Raw genomic sequence first — 19,069 nt, forward strand, 5'->3', positions numbered from 1 at the left:
TAGGCAGGTAGGATGGCATTTAATTCGAAGCACATCAAACGAAAGCGGTGGAACATGTTGAACAGTATGGAATGTGATATTGCAAACAAAAGTCAGTAAAAATGACATTCAGACGCTGGAGGGAGGTCTCGGGTTTCATTTTTATGACATAAAAACCTTTTTTTTTTTTTTTTTTTTTTTCAATTGAGCGAGTGTAAACAGGACAGTGTTGATCACAGTGACACGTTCAGAGGTCAAAGGTGCATTGCAGAGGCTCAAAAAAAATGGCTAGCTGACTTGTACAACTTAGCACCTCGGGTGCATCACCCGAACAGACGTCGTTTGTTGTTCTTCCACTGGCCGACTAACTTGCTCCGATAAGCTTGTCTTAGCTAAGTAAAGAAATTGGAGTCATCTTAGCTCAGGAATCAGGCATCCGTTTACTTCGCTAGCTAAGTAAGTTGTCGTCTTAGCAAAACAAAGGAAGTTGTGCTAGCTCAAAAAAGTTGCAATTTTTTCGTGAAGGAAGTTAGCGTTGCCTTCGCTATCTTCTTGCAACCGGTGTCTGAAACATTCTTTTGGTTTTGAGCTTTCCATGTGAGCAAATTGGCGAATTTATCATTTAAAGCTGCTTGAGAAAAGCTTGGCGAGATTTGGCAACAACAAAGGAAATGTGAACTTAAGTAAAAACAGTGTAAATGACCAAACTTGGCTTAAGACTCTTACAGTGAAATCATCATGCAGTGTAGATATCACGTTGACGAATAACACATTTGGCTTTGGTAGCATTTACATGGAAAAAGAAGTAACATTTAACCCACACAGGCCACTTCACGAGGAACAACAGCACCGTCGAACCACATCCAGCTCACATCTTATTGCCGCTGACAGCTAGGCAACCATTTTGAAATAATTGGGGCATGTTATCAATTGAAGGTAACTTATTGAGGAAATGTGACAAAATGCCTCAAATAAAAGTTCGGTTTGTGTGAACAAGTCCTACGTTTCACTGGACCACAACAATATATAATATTTGCTATATTATACAAATCTTTGTAACAGTTTGTGGTTTTCCCCCAAAAAAAGGAAGTACAGTTTGACACTTTACTCAGATTTTTTTTTAAACCATAACCACGAGGGGGAGGGAGGTTTCTTTGTAACAAAACAAAAACAAAGAAAAAGAGCACCAATACTTTTCACTGTTCATGATGGCGAATTTATGGAAAAGCCGCCACTTACCAGCCATCATTCATCTTGGCAAAGGCAGTGTTCCAAATGAGGTGACCTGTGAGTGCATACAACAAAATGGCGTCCACTGAAAAGCACGTTCCCCCCTATTGAGGTGTTTGAGTTTCGGGAACCTGTTTACATCTTGTGAAAACAAAATGAATACAAAGACTTCTGAGAATTTTTTTTTTTTTTCCAGACGATGCACCAGAAGACATCTATGGGTTGATAAATGGACTCATTTATCCCAATTCAGACTTTGAGCCCAGATTTCCAGCGCACAATGACTGAAACAGCAAACGTAGGAACACGGCACAAGCGTTTGAAATCCCAAACCGGAGATACGTGCTTTTCGTTGGACGGCAGCAGAAGGCCGAGCGTGGGTGCGGCGTTGCCACGGATCAGGTCATGTGAAAAAATGGCAACAACAAGATGGCACAAAGTACATCATAGCCCTTTTGCTGTATAAACATTCAACATGACTCACGGGGCAGCCAAAACATTCACTTGAGATCGAGCTTAATTAAGGAAGAAACAAAAAAAGTTTCTCATAAGACGGTCAGTTGACGATGTGCTGAATTGTCGTACTAGTGAGGACAACGAGAGCAAACTAGTGTGGAACTCAAGCTGCAAAATGAAAGCTAAAAACAGAAAATGGATGCCGAAAGAACAAAAGCTTACAGTAAGTCGATATTTAGAGAAAAATAAATAGTTGGGAAGAGAGTACAAGTATATAGTCAAATGGCGATAGCACAAAACAATTATATATAAAAAAAAAAAATGCAAAATGGACTTCTTACGCACAAAATGGACGCCGAAAGCGCAAAAGCTAACAGTAAGGAAAAGCGTACTAGTAAACAATAAAGTATTCCCTCGCTATAACCTGGTTCACTTTTTGTGACCTCGATTTTTTTGTGTGTGTGCAATTTTGCATTTTTTTTTTTTTTACAGTAATGTCCCTATTTTATAAAATGCATGTTTTAACATTGACGACGTTTAATCAAGAGAGAAATGTAAAATGAGAAAAGTGTATCACCTGTGTGGTGAGGCGCTTTAGAGCATTAAAACATTTATAATAAATGTAAAACATAAAGCTAACTACTTTGCGGATTTAATTTATTGCGGGTATTTTTTTGGAACCGAACCACAGCGGAAAACGAGGGAACACTGTACAGTCGATAGGGGATGTTAACGATAAGCGCAATATCGTGATATTAAAACTGCCACAGTATAATCGTCGTCGTCATGTTTATGATATTTAAAAGCAACACATTTTTAAAAAAGAAAAAAAAAAAAGTCAGGTTGATTTCCATTTGTGCACTTCTAGCACCCTCTGGTGGCTAGTTTTTTTTTTATTAGTGCAATTTAATTTTCATTAGGCATGTTTGGGCCCTTCTATGTTTCAAATCTACAATAATTGTGGTTTATATGCATAGCTGTTATGTACAAAAGCACAATAGTGCTTTTTTTTTTTTTAGTATGACCTCATTTCTTTTTTTACAATATTGTGACCTTTTTTAAATATTGCAAAACTCCCCACAATTTGTTGATAATTATCATATCGTTACATCCCCTAATAGTCGAATGGCTATAGCCCCTCCCCCCCAAAAAGAAGCAAAATGGACACCTTAAGCACAGAAAGGACACTTGACAAAACGGACGCCGTGAGCGTACAGTAAGTTGCCGTGTTTTTGGAATAAATAGCAGCGAGTGAGCTGAGAAGGAAGCTGGCGTGCGCGTCCGTCCGTCCGTCCGTCACACCACCTGCAGCGCCCTCTCGTGGCCGTCCAGCTGCACTTTGATCTTGTGCAGCTCCTCGATCTCCTGGTGGTGGCGCTCCGTCTTGTGGCGCACCAGCGAGCGGTAGAAGTGGACGGTGAACACCACGAAGATGACGCCCACGGGCACCATGATGACGGTGGACGCCAGCGCCGCCAGCCAGCCGCTGTCCTGCGTGGCGGTCGCGGCGGCGCCGCCCGAGTCGACGGGCAGGAACTTGACCCAGCAGAGGAGCACCACCTCGGCCAGGAAGAGCAGGATGCCCAGCGCGGTGGAGAAGCCCCACGCCAGCTCGATGTAGCGGTGCATGCGCTCGTGCGGCGACTCGCTGACCGAGTTGAGGTTGTGGATGTTGCTGACCGCCTCCACGTTGGGCAGGATGCAGGTGCTGATGAGCAGCGCAAACAGGTGCACCGCCACCAGGACGGTGGTGCACACGCTGAACGCCACCAGCAGCGCGCGCGGGTAGTTGTACTGCATCTCCAGCTGCACCTCCACCATGGCCACCTCGCAACCGCAACACACGCACATTCATACGCTTTCACGCGCATTGGACGATTGCGACAAATAAAAAGGAATTTCACCACTTGCCGTCGACTGAAGATGACATCACCTGTGCTGAGGAAGGAGGTAACGGCCAGTCATGGCTCACTTTACTAACCAAACCCAGAAAAAAAAAAAAAAAAAGGTGAGCCATGATTGAACGTTGCCTAATTCCTCTTCTTCATCTTCAGTCGACAGCAAGTGGAAAATTCATTTTTAAATGTATTATTTGTGCATGAAAAATAATGAAGTTATCAAATTCATTCTGGACAAAATATTTACTTCTTTTTTTTTTTTTACTGCTGAAAATGGCTCAATCAATCAAGTATCCCTTTAATGTGCCTGGAAGAAAAAAAATGCTCACTAGTGATAGGATATTGTGACTTACTAAGTAGAATTAAAACAGAAGAATGTTAACACTTATTGAAACTTGTGCACATTTGTTTTGTGCCAAATATATTTCATATTTATAATGAATTATTATTTATGAGTAACGATGAATGAATGAAACTGACCATTGCGAAGCCGGAGAGCAGCGCCGACGTCCTGCTGGAGGCCTTCAGCTTGGCCCTGCTCAGGTAGAGCTTCCTCCAGGAGAGCGCCTGCACCGAGTGGTGGTTGGAGCTGACCAGTTCCAGGTAGCTACGCCGCACCCAGTCCCTGTAGTCCATGCCGCCGCTAGCGCCGCCGCCGCCAGCGCTGCTGCCATCCGGGGCCCGCTCTGACATGCCCGGGGCCGGCGAGCCCGTGGGCACGTTGAGCTCTCTGCTCATACTGCCTGACTGGGATTCCCTTCAACACAATAACATTGGAGACCAGACTAAGTGCAATTTGTGTAGAAATTGTGTGGGAATGCTGAAAGCGGAATGCTAAGCCGAATGCTTGTGAAGCAAATTGAAAGGTAAATTATGTGAAAATTACAAAGTTTTAATTGAAAAGATACATGAATAAAAAAGAAATCTTGAACTGCAATCTGTCTAACGTGGGATTAAATCATTTCAGAGAACTTATAATCAATTTCCTGAAACGATTGTCAGTTGTTATCAAACCATCAAATAAATGTACTAAAATGTGGTCCAAGAGGGGTTTGAACCCAGATCCTCCATGTGGGAAGCAGTTGCTCCAACGACTGAGCTCACTTGCCTTGTTCAAACTCATGGCTTATGGCGTATGTATTTAAAAAAATAGACATCTGGTGAATTCCAGCGTGGATTTAATCATTTCAGTTGCCAATTGATATACTTGCAATGTACAGTCGGAGTGGGATTCGAACCTGGGACCACCTGGTTAGTGGACAACTCACATACATCAACTAGTGCGCCACTGAGCAGTATCAGAGAGCTAGTAATGATGACCAGTTGCATGTATGGAAGTGGGCGTGGAAAGTGGGACTTAGAAAAAGTTGAATGTCAGTCCCATTGAAAATGAATGGGGAAAAGTTGATATTTTAACGTGAATTTGTGCGAGTACTGTATGTAATGTGGAATAACGCCACATGTATACCCCGGAAGGTGTGAACACACGGCACACAACAATGTCGAACAAAATAGCATATTAGCCATTATAGTGGCATGTAAAGTAGCTGAACAAAACTGAATGCTCAAGTTAAAAATAAATAAATAAATAAATAGCACGTCAAAAATGCTAACAGCGTCTTCCGCGTCCTGGGTCCATTAAAAAAACATTTTTGCATGAAATCATCGACAGCCAGTGGCACGTATTATGATGATGATGGTGACGATTCTTCACCATAAAGCATCCTATTTATTTATGTTTTTATGTTTTTCGCCGTCCGTTTGAGTACATTTTGTCAGCAGCCCGGCGGGCGAGCGAGCGGATATTTTAAACTCTGCAAAGTCAAAAGTGGGATCCGTTTACACACTTCAGCGAACGTCAGACTCATTTACAGTACTCACAAGTATTTCAAACATGTTATGACACGTTTCGACGCCAAAACGTTGCATTCGAACAGCTTCTCGGTCGGGGTTTAGCTTTGAAAACGAGCAAAAGTCGAAAAATCTCCAAGACTTCTTTTGCTAGCTAGCCAAGTTTTTTAAGCTAGCGACTCTAATCGAATTTCCCCGAATGTTAGACGGTGACGTGTGATTTTAGTGGACTCACCTGGGCGTCCAAGTATGACAAGTGAGGGTGACACGGCAGTACAATAACAAGAAGAGAGCGACGCATCCACGCTGAACAAAAACACTCTTCGTTTATAAACGTAGTAAGGGGGAACAGGTTCCGGGTTTCATTTGCAGTTGCTTGACGAGTTTACTACTTCCGCCATGACAAGCAGTCCGAGTCCAGTCGGTATCAAGTTTTATTTATTTTTAATTAGAATATTTTATAGACTGATTTTTATTTATTTATTTATTTATTTATTTATTTATTTATTTATTTATTTATTTATTTATTTTATTTTTTTTGCGTTGCCAAGACAACCTGTCAACGCCAACCACTGAATTGAACGTTGTCTTTTACCGTATGGGTCCATGCGGTTCAGCAGCTTCTATCTGCACGACTGGTGACCAACATCTTCTACAAGGTACAGATTAGTAAACTGTGGGTACAGATTGTTAAACTGTGGGCCAAAAAAAATAAAATAAATAATAATAATAATAATCAGACCCTGACACCAGAGGGGCTCCATAGAATCGCAATGTTAGTCTATCTTGAAATTTTGCTGCCACCTACTGGCCAATGGAAAACTTCACATACACACACAAATGTTTTTTTTTTTTTTTATTATTTAAGAAAAATAATGTTTTTATAATTAATCTTCATTTCAATTCATTCCGTGATATCAATTTAGTTTCAAAATGTAATGATGTTTTGCCACATTATTATTATTATTATTATTATTATTATTATTATTTTATTATTATCATTATTATTATTATTGAATTAGGTGCCATGGCAATACCGTTTCGAGTCATGTCAAACACTGTACACTATTTGAGCTTTTGCTTTATTTTGGCACACAACGCGGAAGCAGTAGCTTGAAGTAACATTTTATTTTTGAAGGGAAAAAAAACGGAAGTAGTTTTCGTCAACACGGGACTTGACGCTATCTGTTCCCAGTGTGCTCCCTGGGGCAGCAAGCAAGCAAGCAACAGCACTGTTTTCATCAACGGGGCTCGCGGCTCACTATTTACCGGACTTGTAATGGCTGCCTGACTACTGGGGCCGCCCCGGGACTATCAATCTTTTCGCCGACCCCCGTCGTCGCCCAAACACTTAGACCAACTATTTCCCGATCAACTTTCGGACTTTTTCGCGTAGTTTTTATGTCCAGAAAGAAGGATGCAACCCCCACCGAGAAAGGTGAGTTTTTTTTTTCTCCCCTCTCTCCCACAGTTTGTATGTAGCCTCGAAAGCTAACGTTACTCGACGAAGTAGTGCATATTTAATGGTTGCCAGACCACGACGGCAAAAACGCCACTTTTCTTTCACGTTTTATTCACATAATCGTATGGTTTTGCGTATAATACACATTAGATACCCCCCCCCCCAAAAAAAAAAAAAAAAATCGAAGAAAACTTATTAAAAGATCATGTACCACAATTTTAGTGGAAACAGCTCCGTTTAATGTGCCCCCGTTGGCATTCGAATTAAAGCACATTCATTGCACACAAACGTTACGTTTCCATCCTTTTTTTTTTGTATTCGCATATTACTGTTTTTCATGATCAACATTACAGCGTTGTTACATCGGCGCACAAGGTGATTCATTAAAGTGGTTCCTAAGTTCAGTAAATATTCCCCGCACTAAACTAGCGGACCGCTACAAGATTGAAGCGATAGCGGTTGTATTTTTGATTTTTGTCCACGCCGAAGTTGAGAGCGGACTCAACTTCATCACATACGTGTCGTCGATTTACGAGTATCTGGAGGTATACGAGCCATAATGTAGTCGACGTTTTTTTTTTTTTTTTTTAAAGCATGTTTGCTTCGTGTTTTTCCCCCCTTTGACGTCAGTAGTAACGAAATAAAAACCGTAGAGTTACGTAAGTGTTGAAAACTCGCAGTAATAACGACGGAATGTACTTACAACGGAACACGTGTAAACTTTTACGAACGCAATAATAAAGACAGAATTGTAGTCAGGGGCGCATATAACAATTTAGGTTTGGTTCTCAAATGGGCACCAACCACCAGAGGTTTGTCGTTTGGTACCTCGACCCACCGAAGCTCCAAGAGAAAATGTGAAAATGTAATAACTCAAATAATTACATCATCTCACATAAATACATGCTACCCCTACCCACAAAAAAAATAAAATAAAATAAATGACACTATTTCGTAGTGTAATAACACGGCTAAATCTGACTCAAATCATATCGGATTTTGACAATGTTAAACTTAAGTTTAAATGTACTCTACTGCTTTTTTTGTGTTATAGAATATGCTCCAACAGACTAAAACAATATTGCGGCATTCATTTTCAAGGACATTCACTAAAAATACACCCAAAATATTGCACAAGATTACCATGTCGTATGCCGATGTAATTTTCCCGTGTTTTCCTCAAGAATAAACAAATGATGTGTGTTATTTTGACACGTTTTAATCATGTGCAACCAATGCACATGATCGAATTAAGTAACTCCAAAGGACTTTTTTTTTGGACAAGAAAAATCAAAGAGGAAAGCAAAGTGGAAAATGTGACACAGGTGACAAAACGTTTTTTTTTTTTTTTATCCTGATTACTCTTTATGAACCAATTATCGTTGTTTATTTGGTATTATTTATTTATTTATTAAAAAAACAACAACAAAACAAAAGTTGCGCAATATCGCACGAGATTGAAAGATTTTTGTACTCACCAAACTTTTTGAAACAGATTCAGTTCCAGAAATGAGCAAATAATTATTGCTGAGTGGGCTGAATTCAGAGGATTTAGACAATTTCAACCTCGACGACGTTTCGGAACGATTACTCGATTATTAAAATACTTGTCTCAAATTGTGTGGCAAACACGTTTGTCATGCGTCTCCTTCTGCAGGTCCGGGTCACTCAGGAGCTGAAACACACTCACGGCGAGCAGCTGAGCAGACTGCATGTCAAACACCAGGCCGAGTGTGACCTTCTGGAGGACCTGAGGTGAGAGGTCACCAGCAGCAAAAGTGCCATTTGGCAGCGTTAGCAGAGGAACTCCTTTGTTAGACTTTCTACAAGCTCGCATAAAAACGAGCTACGCTGTCCAAACAGATTCTGAAAATGCGTTTCCCAAATTGATAAGTCAAAAGGGTTGCGGTGGTGTTTTTTTTTTTTTTTCACGCCGCTGTTTGACATGACCGCCCAACGGCTCGCCACTTCCTGTCTGTGGCTGCCGGCGCAGCAGCTGGGCGTCAAGACACGGGACAGCCGCCAGATGTTCCCGTCGTCGCCGCGACGACAGAGCGAGCGAGCGAGAAGGAAGCTCCCAGGAAGTCACGCAAGATCATTGGGAGGCGCGGCGGTCGAGTCCGGACATGTTTACTGGCTCGGCGTTGTTGGCTTTTGCTGCGCTTTGCTTTTTCCCGCCGGCGGCGCTGACCTCTCCCCTTCGAGCATACCTCTAAATTACAAACCGGGTGTCCCCGCCGCTTCTGTTCCCCGGCTCGTAAATCAGCTTCAACACGACGGGACACAATCTTTTTTTTCTTCTTTGACGCTTTTGAGTTCGCTAATGAAACGTTCGGAAATACTCGAGTTGGAGGTCGAGACACAGCCTGGGAGCAAGTATAAATATTAGGGACTGATAAGGATTTATTTATTTATTTTTTAAGACTGATGTTGAATCTGGTATTTGGTACAATGAAATTTAGCTAACTGATTAATTCTCCGATGGGGGGAAAAAACAATACAATGTCAAAGTAACTTATTTTTGGTCCCTTAACGCTTACGACAATCAAGATGAATTACAAGGCAGAATATTTTACTGTTTTACAATACTTTGTCCTTTAGTATTTGTTTCAACAGAGAGAAAAAAATGGCAATAATCGGCCTTTTTTTTGTGCATTTTTTGGGGGAGGGGCAAATGGTTTTTAAGTAAGTAAATTGTGTTTATACAGCACCTTTCACAAACAGAAGGTCACAAAGTGCTTCACAGGTCAAGTTGATCACACAGATAAAAAAAAACTATCAAATATAAAATAAAAGATGTAAAACAAAATAAAGGTCAAAAAGAAATTCAAAAGTCATTCGACAACGTTAAACTCACCTGATTCTTTACACGATATTCTAATTTCCTGCAGATATTTGAGGCTCATTTACAATTTCACTCCAATCAAATGTGTACAACAAGACGAAACACGACGTACGAATATTGTTATGTTTTTACGTGTACCTGGCCTAGGGGTGTCACGATTCGCCAACTCCACGATTCGATTTAAATTTCGATTTTGGGGTCACGATTCGATTTTTTTTTCGATTTTTTTTTTTTTTTTTTTCTCCGCTCCCCCACTTTATAACACAGAGGCATATGCTTCTGTAGGCTAAGGCTAGTCTATGATCATTGGTTCTATTCATTGTACAGTAAATCTTATTTCAAAAGATCGGCTACATATAGGTGATGCAATTTCCATATTATTTTTGTGTAAATTTATGTAATATATGATAATTGACATTAGGCAGGAATGATCAAATTCAAAGAATTTATTTACAATATAAAGTTAACCGTCTTGTTCTTACTGAAGTGTAAAATAAAAAATAAAAAAACAAAAACAAAAAGTCACAGTGGGTGCCTGCCATCTATTGACTGTTTTTGGTTACAACAGTGTGCTGTGCGTTCCTCTTAAAATAATGTGCAATGTGCAACAACAACAAAAAATATATTGTATCCAAAGTCATGGAACAAATACAGCCTGAACAAACTATATCCCAACATTTACAGTTGCTGGGCATACTGTAGCGTGGTTCAAGTACACTAATTAAATGTTTGAATCCAGCGTTTTCCAAGGCTGCAGGTCTGCTGCTATAAATAGACCTATGGATCTGGCGTTTCGCGCGAGCTGAAGTGTGTGGAAGTTTCACTGTAAATGAGGATGAAATAGTTGGTTGGACCGTTGTTTTCCCACTTCTAGTTGAATTTGATAAATCTAAATCTTTGTGATGCCTGCGTAAATGTCCCGTCATGTTTGTCGTGTTTCCCGTTGTTACGGCTGGCGGCTCGGGCCATTCAGTTTGAATGCGCCAGCGCGACACTCTGATTGGAGGACTGTGCCAGCGCGACACTCCGATTGGACGACTGTGCCAGCGCGACACTCCGATTGGACGACTGTGCCAGCGCGACACTCCGATTGGACGACTGTGCCAGCGCGACGCTATTGTGTATCCGTGTATTATACCCCTATTAGTTATTGTTTCTCCTCCGTTCTGTCAGTTCTGTCAAATGCGGTTATTATTTGTTCACCTTCCACTTTCACTCCCTTGTCAAACCCCTGCCTGAAATTTCAATTAAAACTACTCAGATGTTAAAGTCGACCCGTGTTTATCTACTCTATATTTTCTGTTATTGTGTTACTTCCCTTCCCCTTGACGAGCCGGGCGTAACACCGTGGCCGAGTACAGTACGCGCACATAGCATATCTTGCAACTGTGGTCTTTTTATCGACAACGTGAACGTTGTCGACATAACTCACCGGGAACGCAAAATGTTTCCAAACTGGTGACGAGAGAAGCGGGAGCGGCTTGAAGCACCATTGCTGTGTCTGTCCGCGCTTGCCATCATGACTGCAGGAGAAGTCAGCTAACAAGTGCCGTTAGCTAGTAGCTGAATGGCTGCGTCTCATTTGCTTTCCTGGGAGGTGGCGGTGGCGGCGGGCGCGGGGGGGGGCATCGAATCGTGTGTCCTCTCTTCTATTTCGATGCTCGAAATCGTGACGTAATTTCGATCGATTTCGATAAAAAATCGAAATCGTGACACCCTTAGTACCTGCTGTTCAAACCTGTCCCACTTGGCTGAGACAACTTGTCGGGAGGGACTAGTTAACACTAGGAGAGAACAAGTTGACTTTTCAAATCCCATTTTTCTTTTGCAGGACCTTTAGCCAAAAGAGGGCATCTGTGGAGCGGGACTACGCCCAGGTAAGGAAAACGCGCGTTCGTGTCGTAAATCTTTATTGCCGTGTCTTATCTGTTCATTAAATTGAGGCGTCACGCTAAGCGAGGCAGTTAGTGGAAATGAATTGTTCCGTCCCGCGCCGTGTTGTTTGTAGCCGCAGCTTCCAGAAGGATGTCAATCGGACGTCGGGGGCAAAAAAAAATAAAAAATCTCTTTGGCGGTGTTGTGGCCTGACAACGGCGTGAGGAATGTCCCGCAACGTTGTGAAGAGTCTGCGGCCCGCCTAGCAACCCCAACATGTCTGCTCGCCCATTTGTCCGAGGGCACTTCCTCCTCCTTGCTCTCTGTTTGCTCGAAAAAAAAAAAAAAAACGGACCGATTTTCACCGACGTGTTTAAAGACGTGAGCATTTTTTAAAAAATACTTTATTGAGTAGTAACCGCAACAACAGGTTGCCGTTAAATGGAGCGAGGTTCCAGCTCTCGGATGGACGTGCGCTTGCGTTATGTTCGACACTTCCAGTGAGGGCTGAATAAGAATTTCAAATTGATATGTGAGAATGAGCAAGCTGGAGTCGCCTAATATTGCTGGAACAAAATTGAACTGAGCCTCAGGTGTCTGCTTTATTTCAGTGGACTGATTTTGCAAGGCCCGCAGAATATTGTGTTCTATTGCTATAAAAGCATGGAACATATCAAAAGAAAGATTAAAGTCTCTTCTTTCACCAGGAAAAAAAAGTATGTTTCTATCTGTTTCTGTTTTGCAGCAATTAGTATTAGAAGAGAGCCAAGTTTCATCAGTTTTCACAAATCTATTCAAAATTGTAAGTAATTGAGCCTTTTTGCAACATGGCTCTGCTGCCATCTGCTGGCCGTTTGTGTAATAACTACCATTGCTTCAACCGTTCTTTGCAGTTGAGAGGCTGCATCAAAGCCTTCTGTATGCTCTAGCATAAAAAAAAACGTATAAATACGTCTTTGGGACACTTAGAACTTTTAAAAAAAAACGTATTTACACGTTATTGGGAGCAAATGAGTTAATAGGTTTTAAATGTGAAGAAGTGTTGAGATATCCGAGATGGCGCAATCTGGAATTAGTCAATTATGCATCTGTAAAAAAAAAAAGAAAAAAAAAGTTTAGCTCTGAGCTTCAGCTTCCTTCCTGTCCCACTGTTCTTTTTTATTTCTTATTCAGGTTTAAACGCTAGAAGTTGTTGGGATATTTGCGAAATGAGCACGCGAGGATTAGCCAACACGTGACTCGGTTTTGCTCGGTTATGCTGTTGTGCTTCATATCCTGATAACAAGTTTGAATGTTGTAAGAAATGCTTTGGATACGTGCGAATATGCACGTGGAAGTAGCAAAGTTTAGCTCTGAGCCTCAACTGCCTTACTGACGCTGTTACGCTTCACATGGTATCAAAAGGTGAACTACTCGATGTTGTTGATGAGTGCATGATTGATTGTCTAAGATCTTGAAGTGTGGAAGCCCGCGTTGCCTTTTTAAAAGCCGTCCGTCCGTCCGTCCGTCCGTCCGTCCGGCTCGTCTCTTCACCGCGACTTGGATTTCGCGAAGGATGCGGCCTCCGCGCCGGGACGCAGCGAACGTCTCCCGGGAGAAGAACAATGCGCAACAATGAAGCGTAGCGAGCGATTTGTTGGCGGGTCCCGCAAACGGGATGTTGTGAAATGACCCACGTTGTTTACAAAAGCATCTCAAAATGGAAATCCTCATGATATTTTCATCCGTTGCCTCAGAGTGAGGGTTTTTTTTTCTGTTTTTTTCTTCGAGCATGAAAGATGTACTTGTGCTATAATCAACTCTTATTTGAGGCTGCTATCTTACACCTGCGAGCTTCTTGAGCCAACGCGGGGGTTCGTTGCCATTCACATCACAACCAGCGAGGAAAATGAGCCCCTCTGTTCGGACTCTTCCTCCTCCCATTCACAAGCGTCCGCTAAGCCCAGTCGGGTCGCGCGTCCTCCCCACAATGGGCCGGTTTGTCGCGGGCTCTCCGGCCTTGGCACCGGGACCGCCGGGGCCGCCGGGGACCGCCGGGGACCGCCGGGGACCGCCGGGTTCAGAGGCGTTTCTGCCGCCTCGGGGACCTCAGTTCGAAATCGGGAGCGATGCGGATTAATGCGGACGATTCGACACGTCATTTGGACCTCATTCGTGCGTCCTTGCCCGTCTCTTTGAATGTTTACTCTGTTGAGCTATTTCTGCCATGGTTAACCTCACTGTTGGCGGAGGTGCAGAATTTTAATATATCTTTTGGTGTCCATGAGTTAAATCCCCCCGCCCCCCCCCCCCCCCCCCCCCACACACACACACACCCTCCAAACAAGCCAATCCCTGTAACACTTTATAATAACTACCGTTATAACTAGTTAATAGACCATTAGTAAACTGTTAATTAATGAGTTATTAATGACTTATTACATGTTTGTTAAGGTTTTAAAATGATGTCTATAAATAGTAAAAATGTCATTATTAAACTGTTAGTTATTGAGCTCTAAAATGACTTGTTAACTGTATATTAATTATTCATAACTATTTTATAAATTAGTAATACATGGTTAACAAGCTATTAGCAAATGACTTACTAATGACTTGTTAAGTATTACGTCATAGTTTGTATAGGTTATTGGGACGTTATTCTAAAGTTTCCACTATTCCTCATTTATTACGCGTTAGTAAATGTGGAGTAGTTGCAACTTTACAATAACGTCCCAATAACATAAATAAAGTAATAACTAATATTTAAGTAGTAGATGAACTCACTTCTTTACAGCAGTTGTTAATAGTTTGTTAACCATCTACTCATACTAAACCAGTGAAACTTTGTAGAAGAGCAAATGAGTGGAAAAAGTTCAATGGTACGGAAAATTGATATTTCGGCATAGTCATTTTACATTTTCAATTTCTGTACTTTCAACTTGTTCCACCTGTTTGTTGTTTGACAAAGTTTCATAGGTATTAGTAGATGGTTAACAATGTGAAGAATGAGCTCATATAGAAGTGAAGTATTAGTAAGTAGCTAATTGATACTATTGTGATGTTATTGTAAAGTTGCAACTGTTCCTCATTTACTAACAGGTAATAAATGAGGAATAGCGAACACTTTACAATAACGTCCTCATAACAGACAGAAACTATTAACTGATACTTAACAAGTCATTTACGAATAGTTTGTTAACTTAGTCTTACTCATTTATAATATATAGTTACAAATGATTAATAAACAGTTAACAAGTCATTTATAACTCAATAACTAACAGTTTAATAATGACACATTAACTGTTTATAGTCATAAGTATAAATCCTTAACAAACAGTTAACAAACATTTAATAAGTCATTAACAACTCATTCATTAATCAACTAATGATTATTATAAAGTGTTACCTCAATCCCTCTCTATTAGGTGCAATAGTTGAAGCTTATGGAAATTTATCATGTCCAACAGGAGGGTTGCTAAAACAAAACCAAAAAAAAAAAAAAAGTTGAACGTGTTGTCCACACTTTGTGTCGTCCAGGCCCTGCAGAAGTTGGCCAATCAGTACCTAAAAAGAGAATGGCCCGACAACTGCCTGTCTGAGGAAGCGGATCACAGGTAAGGGTGGAAAAACAAAAAAACAAAAACAAAAACAAAAAAAGACCACAAGAGCAGCTGTTCGGATGGCACTTGGATCCAGATGTTTTCGCGGGACATTAAAAAGCATTCAAAGTCATTCAATGGAATTAGCTGGTTGCTTCATGTTCCAAATGCCAATTGCTCTGGATTTGAAAAGGAAAAACAAAACAAAAAAAACGTGCTGTTCCTCTCACCAACAACCAACATGAAACACTAATATCACCTAGTGGCAGAAAATGACAATGTGTCACACTCCTTTTAACCGCAACTGTTAAGTGTAACTTCGTGAATGACTCACTATAAAATGACTTTATCAATGAACGAAAAGGTACAACCACATTTGTATTTGGTAGCCATGTTTTATGTTAGATAACGAGTATGAGAAATTTGAACGATATTTAATTGTACTTACAACAGATATAATGTGTGATAAATTTATGGTTAATCGTGAGTTAATTATGGAAATCGTGATATTTTGACCAGGGGATTTACGGTAGGCTCACTTTAGGATGCTCAGCTTTTATAGGATTTACAGTAATCTTGGTTTGGCCTGCATGAGTCAGACTTTTCGGAAGCGCCGCTCCAAAACACTTTTGTGTTCAATAAAGATGGCAAATAATCTCGGCCATGTTTTTATGAATCGATCCACGTTTTGAGACCTCTTCAACTTTTCATTGAGGAGTCGTTCCATATTGCTTTCCTTTGTGCGTGCACAACGCAGATCAGGTGTCGACTTGCACTTCATCAAACTCTGCACTTTTTTCCCCCCGTTGCTCCATTTCGGCCACAAATTTCCTCCCCGGGTGTGCAAGAACCGCTCCGCTGTTGCTTCAGCTGTGTAAAACAACACCGCGCGCGGGCGCGTGCGTGTGCGTGTGCGTGTTTTTGGTGCAGGAACATGTATTGCGTATGGAGGGCTTATCTGGAGGGGACGGTCCAGGTCACCCAGTCCAGGATCGGCGCCTGCGACAACTACAAAGCGCAAGTCGCCGAGCCGGCCAAGACGGCCCGGCTGCAGAAGGAGCAGCAGCTGCGCAAGGTAACGAACGGCGAGGGGGGTCCGAATCTCCGGCTCGGGTTGCGATCGTTTGTGTTGCGCAAGCGCGACCCCTTTGGACGGCCGTTGAGGTCAGCGGTCGGAGGAGCGCGAACGTCACTGGAACCGAAAGACTTAACCCTATATTGGGCTGGCTTTAAACCACACGGTGCGAGAGGCACAGTTTGCTCTCTCGTGAAAAAAAATACAAATAAATGGTGGCATCTTGTGCGTTCGCCAGTGCATCGAGCGGATGACGAGCATCCAGGCCGAGCTGCAGGAGTCCGTCAAAGACCTGACCAAGAGCCGGAAGAAGTACCAGGAGGCGGAGACTATGGCGCAGGCCGTGCGGGAAAAGGCCGAGCTGGAAGCCAAGTAAGTGCTAACCAAAACAGCAGCAAGTAAAGTCTTGTCAGATGTGTGGAGTCCGCTGCCTCGTGTCAAAGATTATGAACCTCAAAAATCTCCCAAAAATGTGCCTTTAATGACGATCAGGAGTCCAGCATGCCATTATTTCGCATATTTGACGTTCAGTGAAAGAAGTATACTGTGGAAATGGACGGCTATTTATAGAACGCTTTAACTGCACCAAAGCGCTTCACAATGCCTCACATTCAACTCGACTTTATTTCTATAGCACACAAACACGCACCAGTGGTTGGCTGCTGTCAGGTCCACTGGGAGCAAGTCAGGGTTCAGTGTCTTGCTCAAGGACACCTCGGCACGGGCGCCAGGGTTCAGTATTGAACCCACAACCTCACGGGTGGGAGACAACCAATCTAGCACTGAGCCATGTACTTTATTACGTACTTCTGCCTATTTGGCCGCATTGCAATTTTGAAGCATTTTTCCACAAGTGCCCATTTAATTTTGTTTTTAAACTCTGCTTTCACTTGACATCATTTGTAATATTAAGCTAGCGTTGTTTATTATTCCAAAAAATGCCTCCCCCATCTGCAGTTGAGTAAATAAACCATTTTGTCCGCTAATGTTCCTGTCAAAAGACTGACAGGAAGGAAATTAGGGCCTGAAACAATCGCTACTAAAATGACTGAAAACAAACCCCTGCAAAAGCTCATTTTCTGAAATGTAATGTTAGCGGTTAGCGTGCTAGCGAGGCAGCCATGGGACCAAACACGCTTCGACTTCCAGCGTTATTACACCACACACATGGAAAACGAACCAATAAACTGTAACGAGTCTCTGGCCGCCCCAGCTGAGCTGACGATGGCTCATAAATTGCACCGTTTGATAGGCTGGGCCTGTTAAAGATTGACTCTCTTCCAAATTGCTCCATTTTGAAGACGTTTGTGTCTTTCTGGCTGGCTGGTGTGTCCAGGTCCAAGCTGAGCCTCTTCCAGTCCAGATCGAGTCTGCAGCGGGCAACCGTCAAGGTACGCGTAAGCTTGACTTGCAGCGGGGACGCCAGAGGCGACGCTGTGGCGCATTTCCTGAGCAAATTCCCGCATTCCAGCTCAAAGCCAAGCGGAGCGAGTGCAACTCCAAGGCCACCCACAGCCGCAACGACTACCTGCTCGCGTTAGCCGCCGCCAACGCCCACCAGCAACGCTACTACGCCACCGACCTCAGCGACGGCCTCAAGGTACGCTACCGCCACCTACAGGCATGGGGGGTTATTTTGTTTCATGCTTATTGGTTGATGACGGTGAATAAGACAGAATAAGACATTTCTTGACAACAGTGTGTTATATTTGACCTCACTAGTCTAGACATGACATTTTGATTAATATTACATTTGGGGAATGTGAGTTATGCAGCAAAATCCCGCCGTTTTTATCCATCCTAAGGGGCGGCCATTTTGCCACTTGGTGTCGAGTGAAGATGACATCACAGTTGTTCAGGGCTCAGGCAGCAATCAATCGCACGTCACCTTGTTTTTATGAAGCTGTGATGTGATTGGTTGTTACCCGAGTAACTGTGATGTCATCTTCAGTCGACAGCAAGTGGCAAAATGGCCGCCCCGAGATGGATAAAAACGTCTGGATTTTGCTGCTTAACTCATATTCCACGAAGGCAATATTAACTCGAATGTCATATTTAGATTGGGCTGCATCAAACATGTTTTTTGGGTTGGCTTCCACTTTAAAGCATTTTTGACTGACATTTTATCTTATTATCATAATTAACCATAACAATTGGAGCCTCACATTTCTTTGTAAGCAAGTAAACGTTTCACAATCCGACATGAAAAATTAATTTGATCGAAACTCTCACCTTTATACGTTTACCTTCCCTCGCGTCCACTGGCAACTTCCGCGCCCCCGCACATATAATATGCGTCTCTTTATTGGCGCGTGTGGTCACATGACCGAGTAAATTGAGTATAAAGCTAATATGCAAAGTCCCCTTTTCGTTTGTTGGACTCTGTCCGGGTTATGCGCCGTACGTCACGTCAGCACATGTGCAATCACCTCTAAAGGGAGACCGGAGATGTCAGTCAAACTTTCCTGACAATCTTTCTTGACGGATTATGACTCGAACGAGAAAATGTTCATTTGGTGTTTTGTTTACAACCAAACTTGCACAGCTCTGATGTCATATCATTTATACGAGTCAGACACATTTTGGAGCATATCTAGAATTCGACACATGAAATAAAGTGTGTGGGGTTTTTTTTGTCAGGTGCTGGACGGGAGGATTTACGAGCAGGTGAAGGATTTCCTGGTGTCGCTGTGTCAGACGGAGCTTGAGAGCTGCCAGGCCATGCACGACGTCTTCAACAAGCTCTTGGAAAGCGCCAGCGGCGTAAGAAGCCTCCTGGCTCTTCATTGCTTGTTAAGTCTGACTGCAAATCCATCAAAT

General features: G+C 42.4%; 2 protein-coding genes across 4 annotated transcripts in view; one reads left to right on the forward strand and one right to left on the reverse strand.

Moving 5' to 3' along the window:
* orai2 (ORAI calcium release-activated calcium modulator 2) lies at positions 1 to 5,868 on the reverse strand. Of its 2 annotated transcripts, XM_077505533.1 has the most exons (3): positions 5,650 to 5,868; positions 4,044 to 4,320; positions 1 to 3,492 (listed from the first exon to the last, which is right to left on the reverse strand). In XM_077505533.1, exons 2-3 carry the CDS (start codon positions 4,299 to 4,301, stop codon positions 2,962 to 2,964), a joined length of 789 nt encoding a protein of 262 aa, XP_077361659.1. In that variant the 5' UTR covers positions 4,302 to 4,320; positions 5,650 to 5,868; the 3' UTR covers positions 1 to 2,961. The 2 variants fall into 2 exon arrangements, with proteins under 2 accessions (XP_077361659.1, XP_077361661.1); XM_077505535.1 differs by lacking the exon at positions 5,650 to 5,868 and having other exon boundaries at positions 1 to 3,870; positions 4,044 to 4,179.
* The window catches only part of LOC144006605 (F-BAR and double SH3 domains protein 2-like), a 24,985-nt gene continuing 11,261 nt past the window's right edge, over positions 5,346 to 19,069 (forward strand). Inside the window, exons 1-9 of one of the 2 annotated variants that reach the window (XM_077505532.1) lie at positions 5,346 to 6,073; positions 8,534 to 8,631; positions 11,553 to 11,598; positions 15,113 to 15,189; positions 16,105 to 16,249; positions 16,488 to 16,621; positions 17,586 to 17,640; positions 17,721 to 17,849; positions 18,890 to 19,012. In XM_077505532.1, coding sequence (XP_077361658.1) covers positions 16,109 to 16,249; positions 16,488 to 16,621; positions 17,586 to 17,640; positions 17,721 to 17,849; positions 18,890 to 19,012 — 582 coding nt within the window. In that variant the 5' untranslated portion in view covers positions 5,346 to 6,073; positions 8,534 to 8,631; positions 11,553 to 11,598; positions 15,113 to 15,189; positions 16,105 to 16,108. Of the gene's footprint in view, positions 6,074 to 6,554; positions 6,853 to 8,533; positions 8,632 to 11,552; positions 11,599 to 15,112; positions 15,190 to 16,104; positions 16,250 to 16,487; positions 16,622 to 17,585; positions 17,641 to 17,720; positions 17,850 to 18,889; positions 19,013 to 19,069 lie in introns of those variants that run through there. The other variant, XM_077505531.1, reaches the window with a different exon arrangement.

The sequence above is a fragment of the Festucalex cinctus genome, chromosome 18, assembly GCF_051991245.1.
Source record: "Festucalex cinctus isolate MCC-2025b chromosome 18, RoL_Fcin_1.0, whole genome shotgun sequence".
NCBI classification, from domain to species: Eukaryota; Metazoa; Chordata; class Actinopteri; order Syngnathiformes; family Syngnathidae; genus Festucalex; species Festucalex cinctus.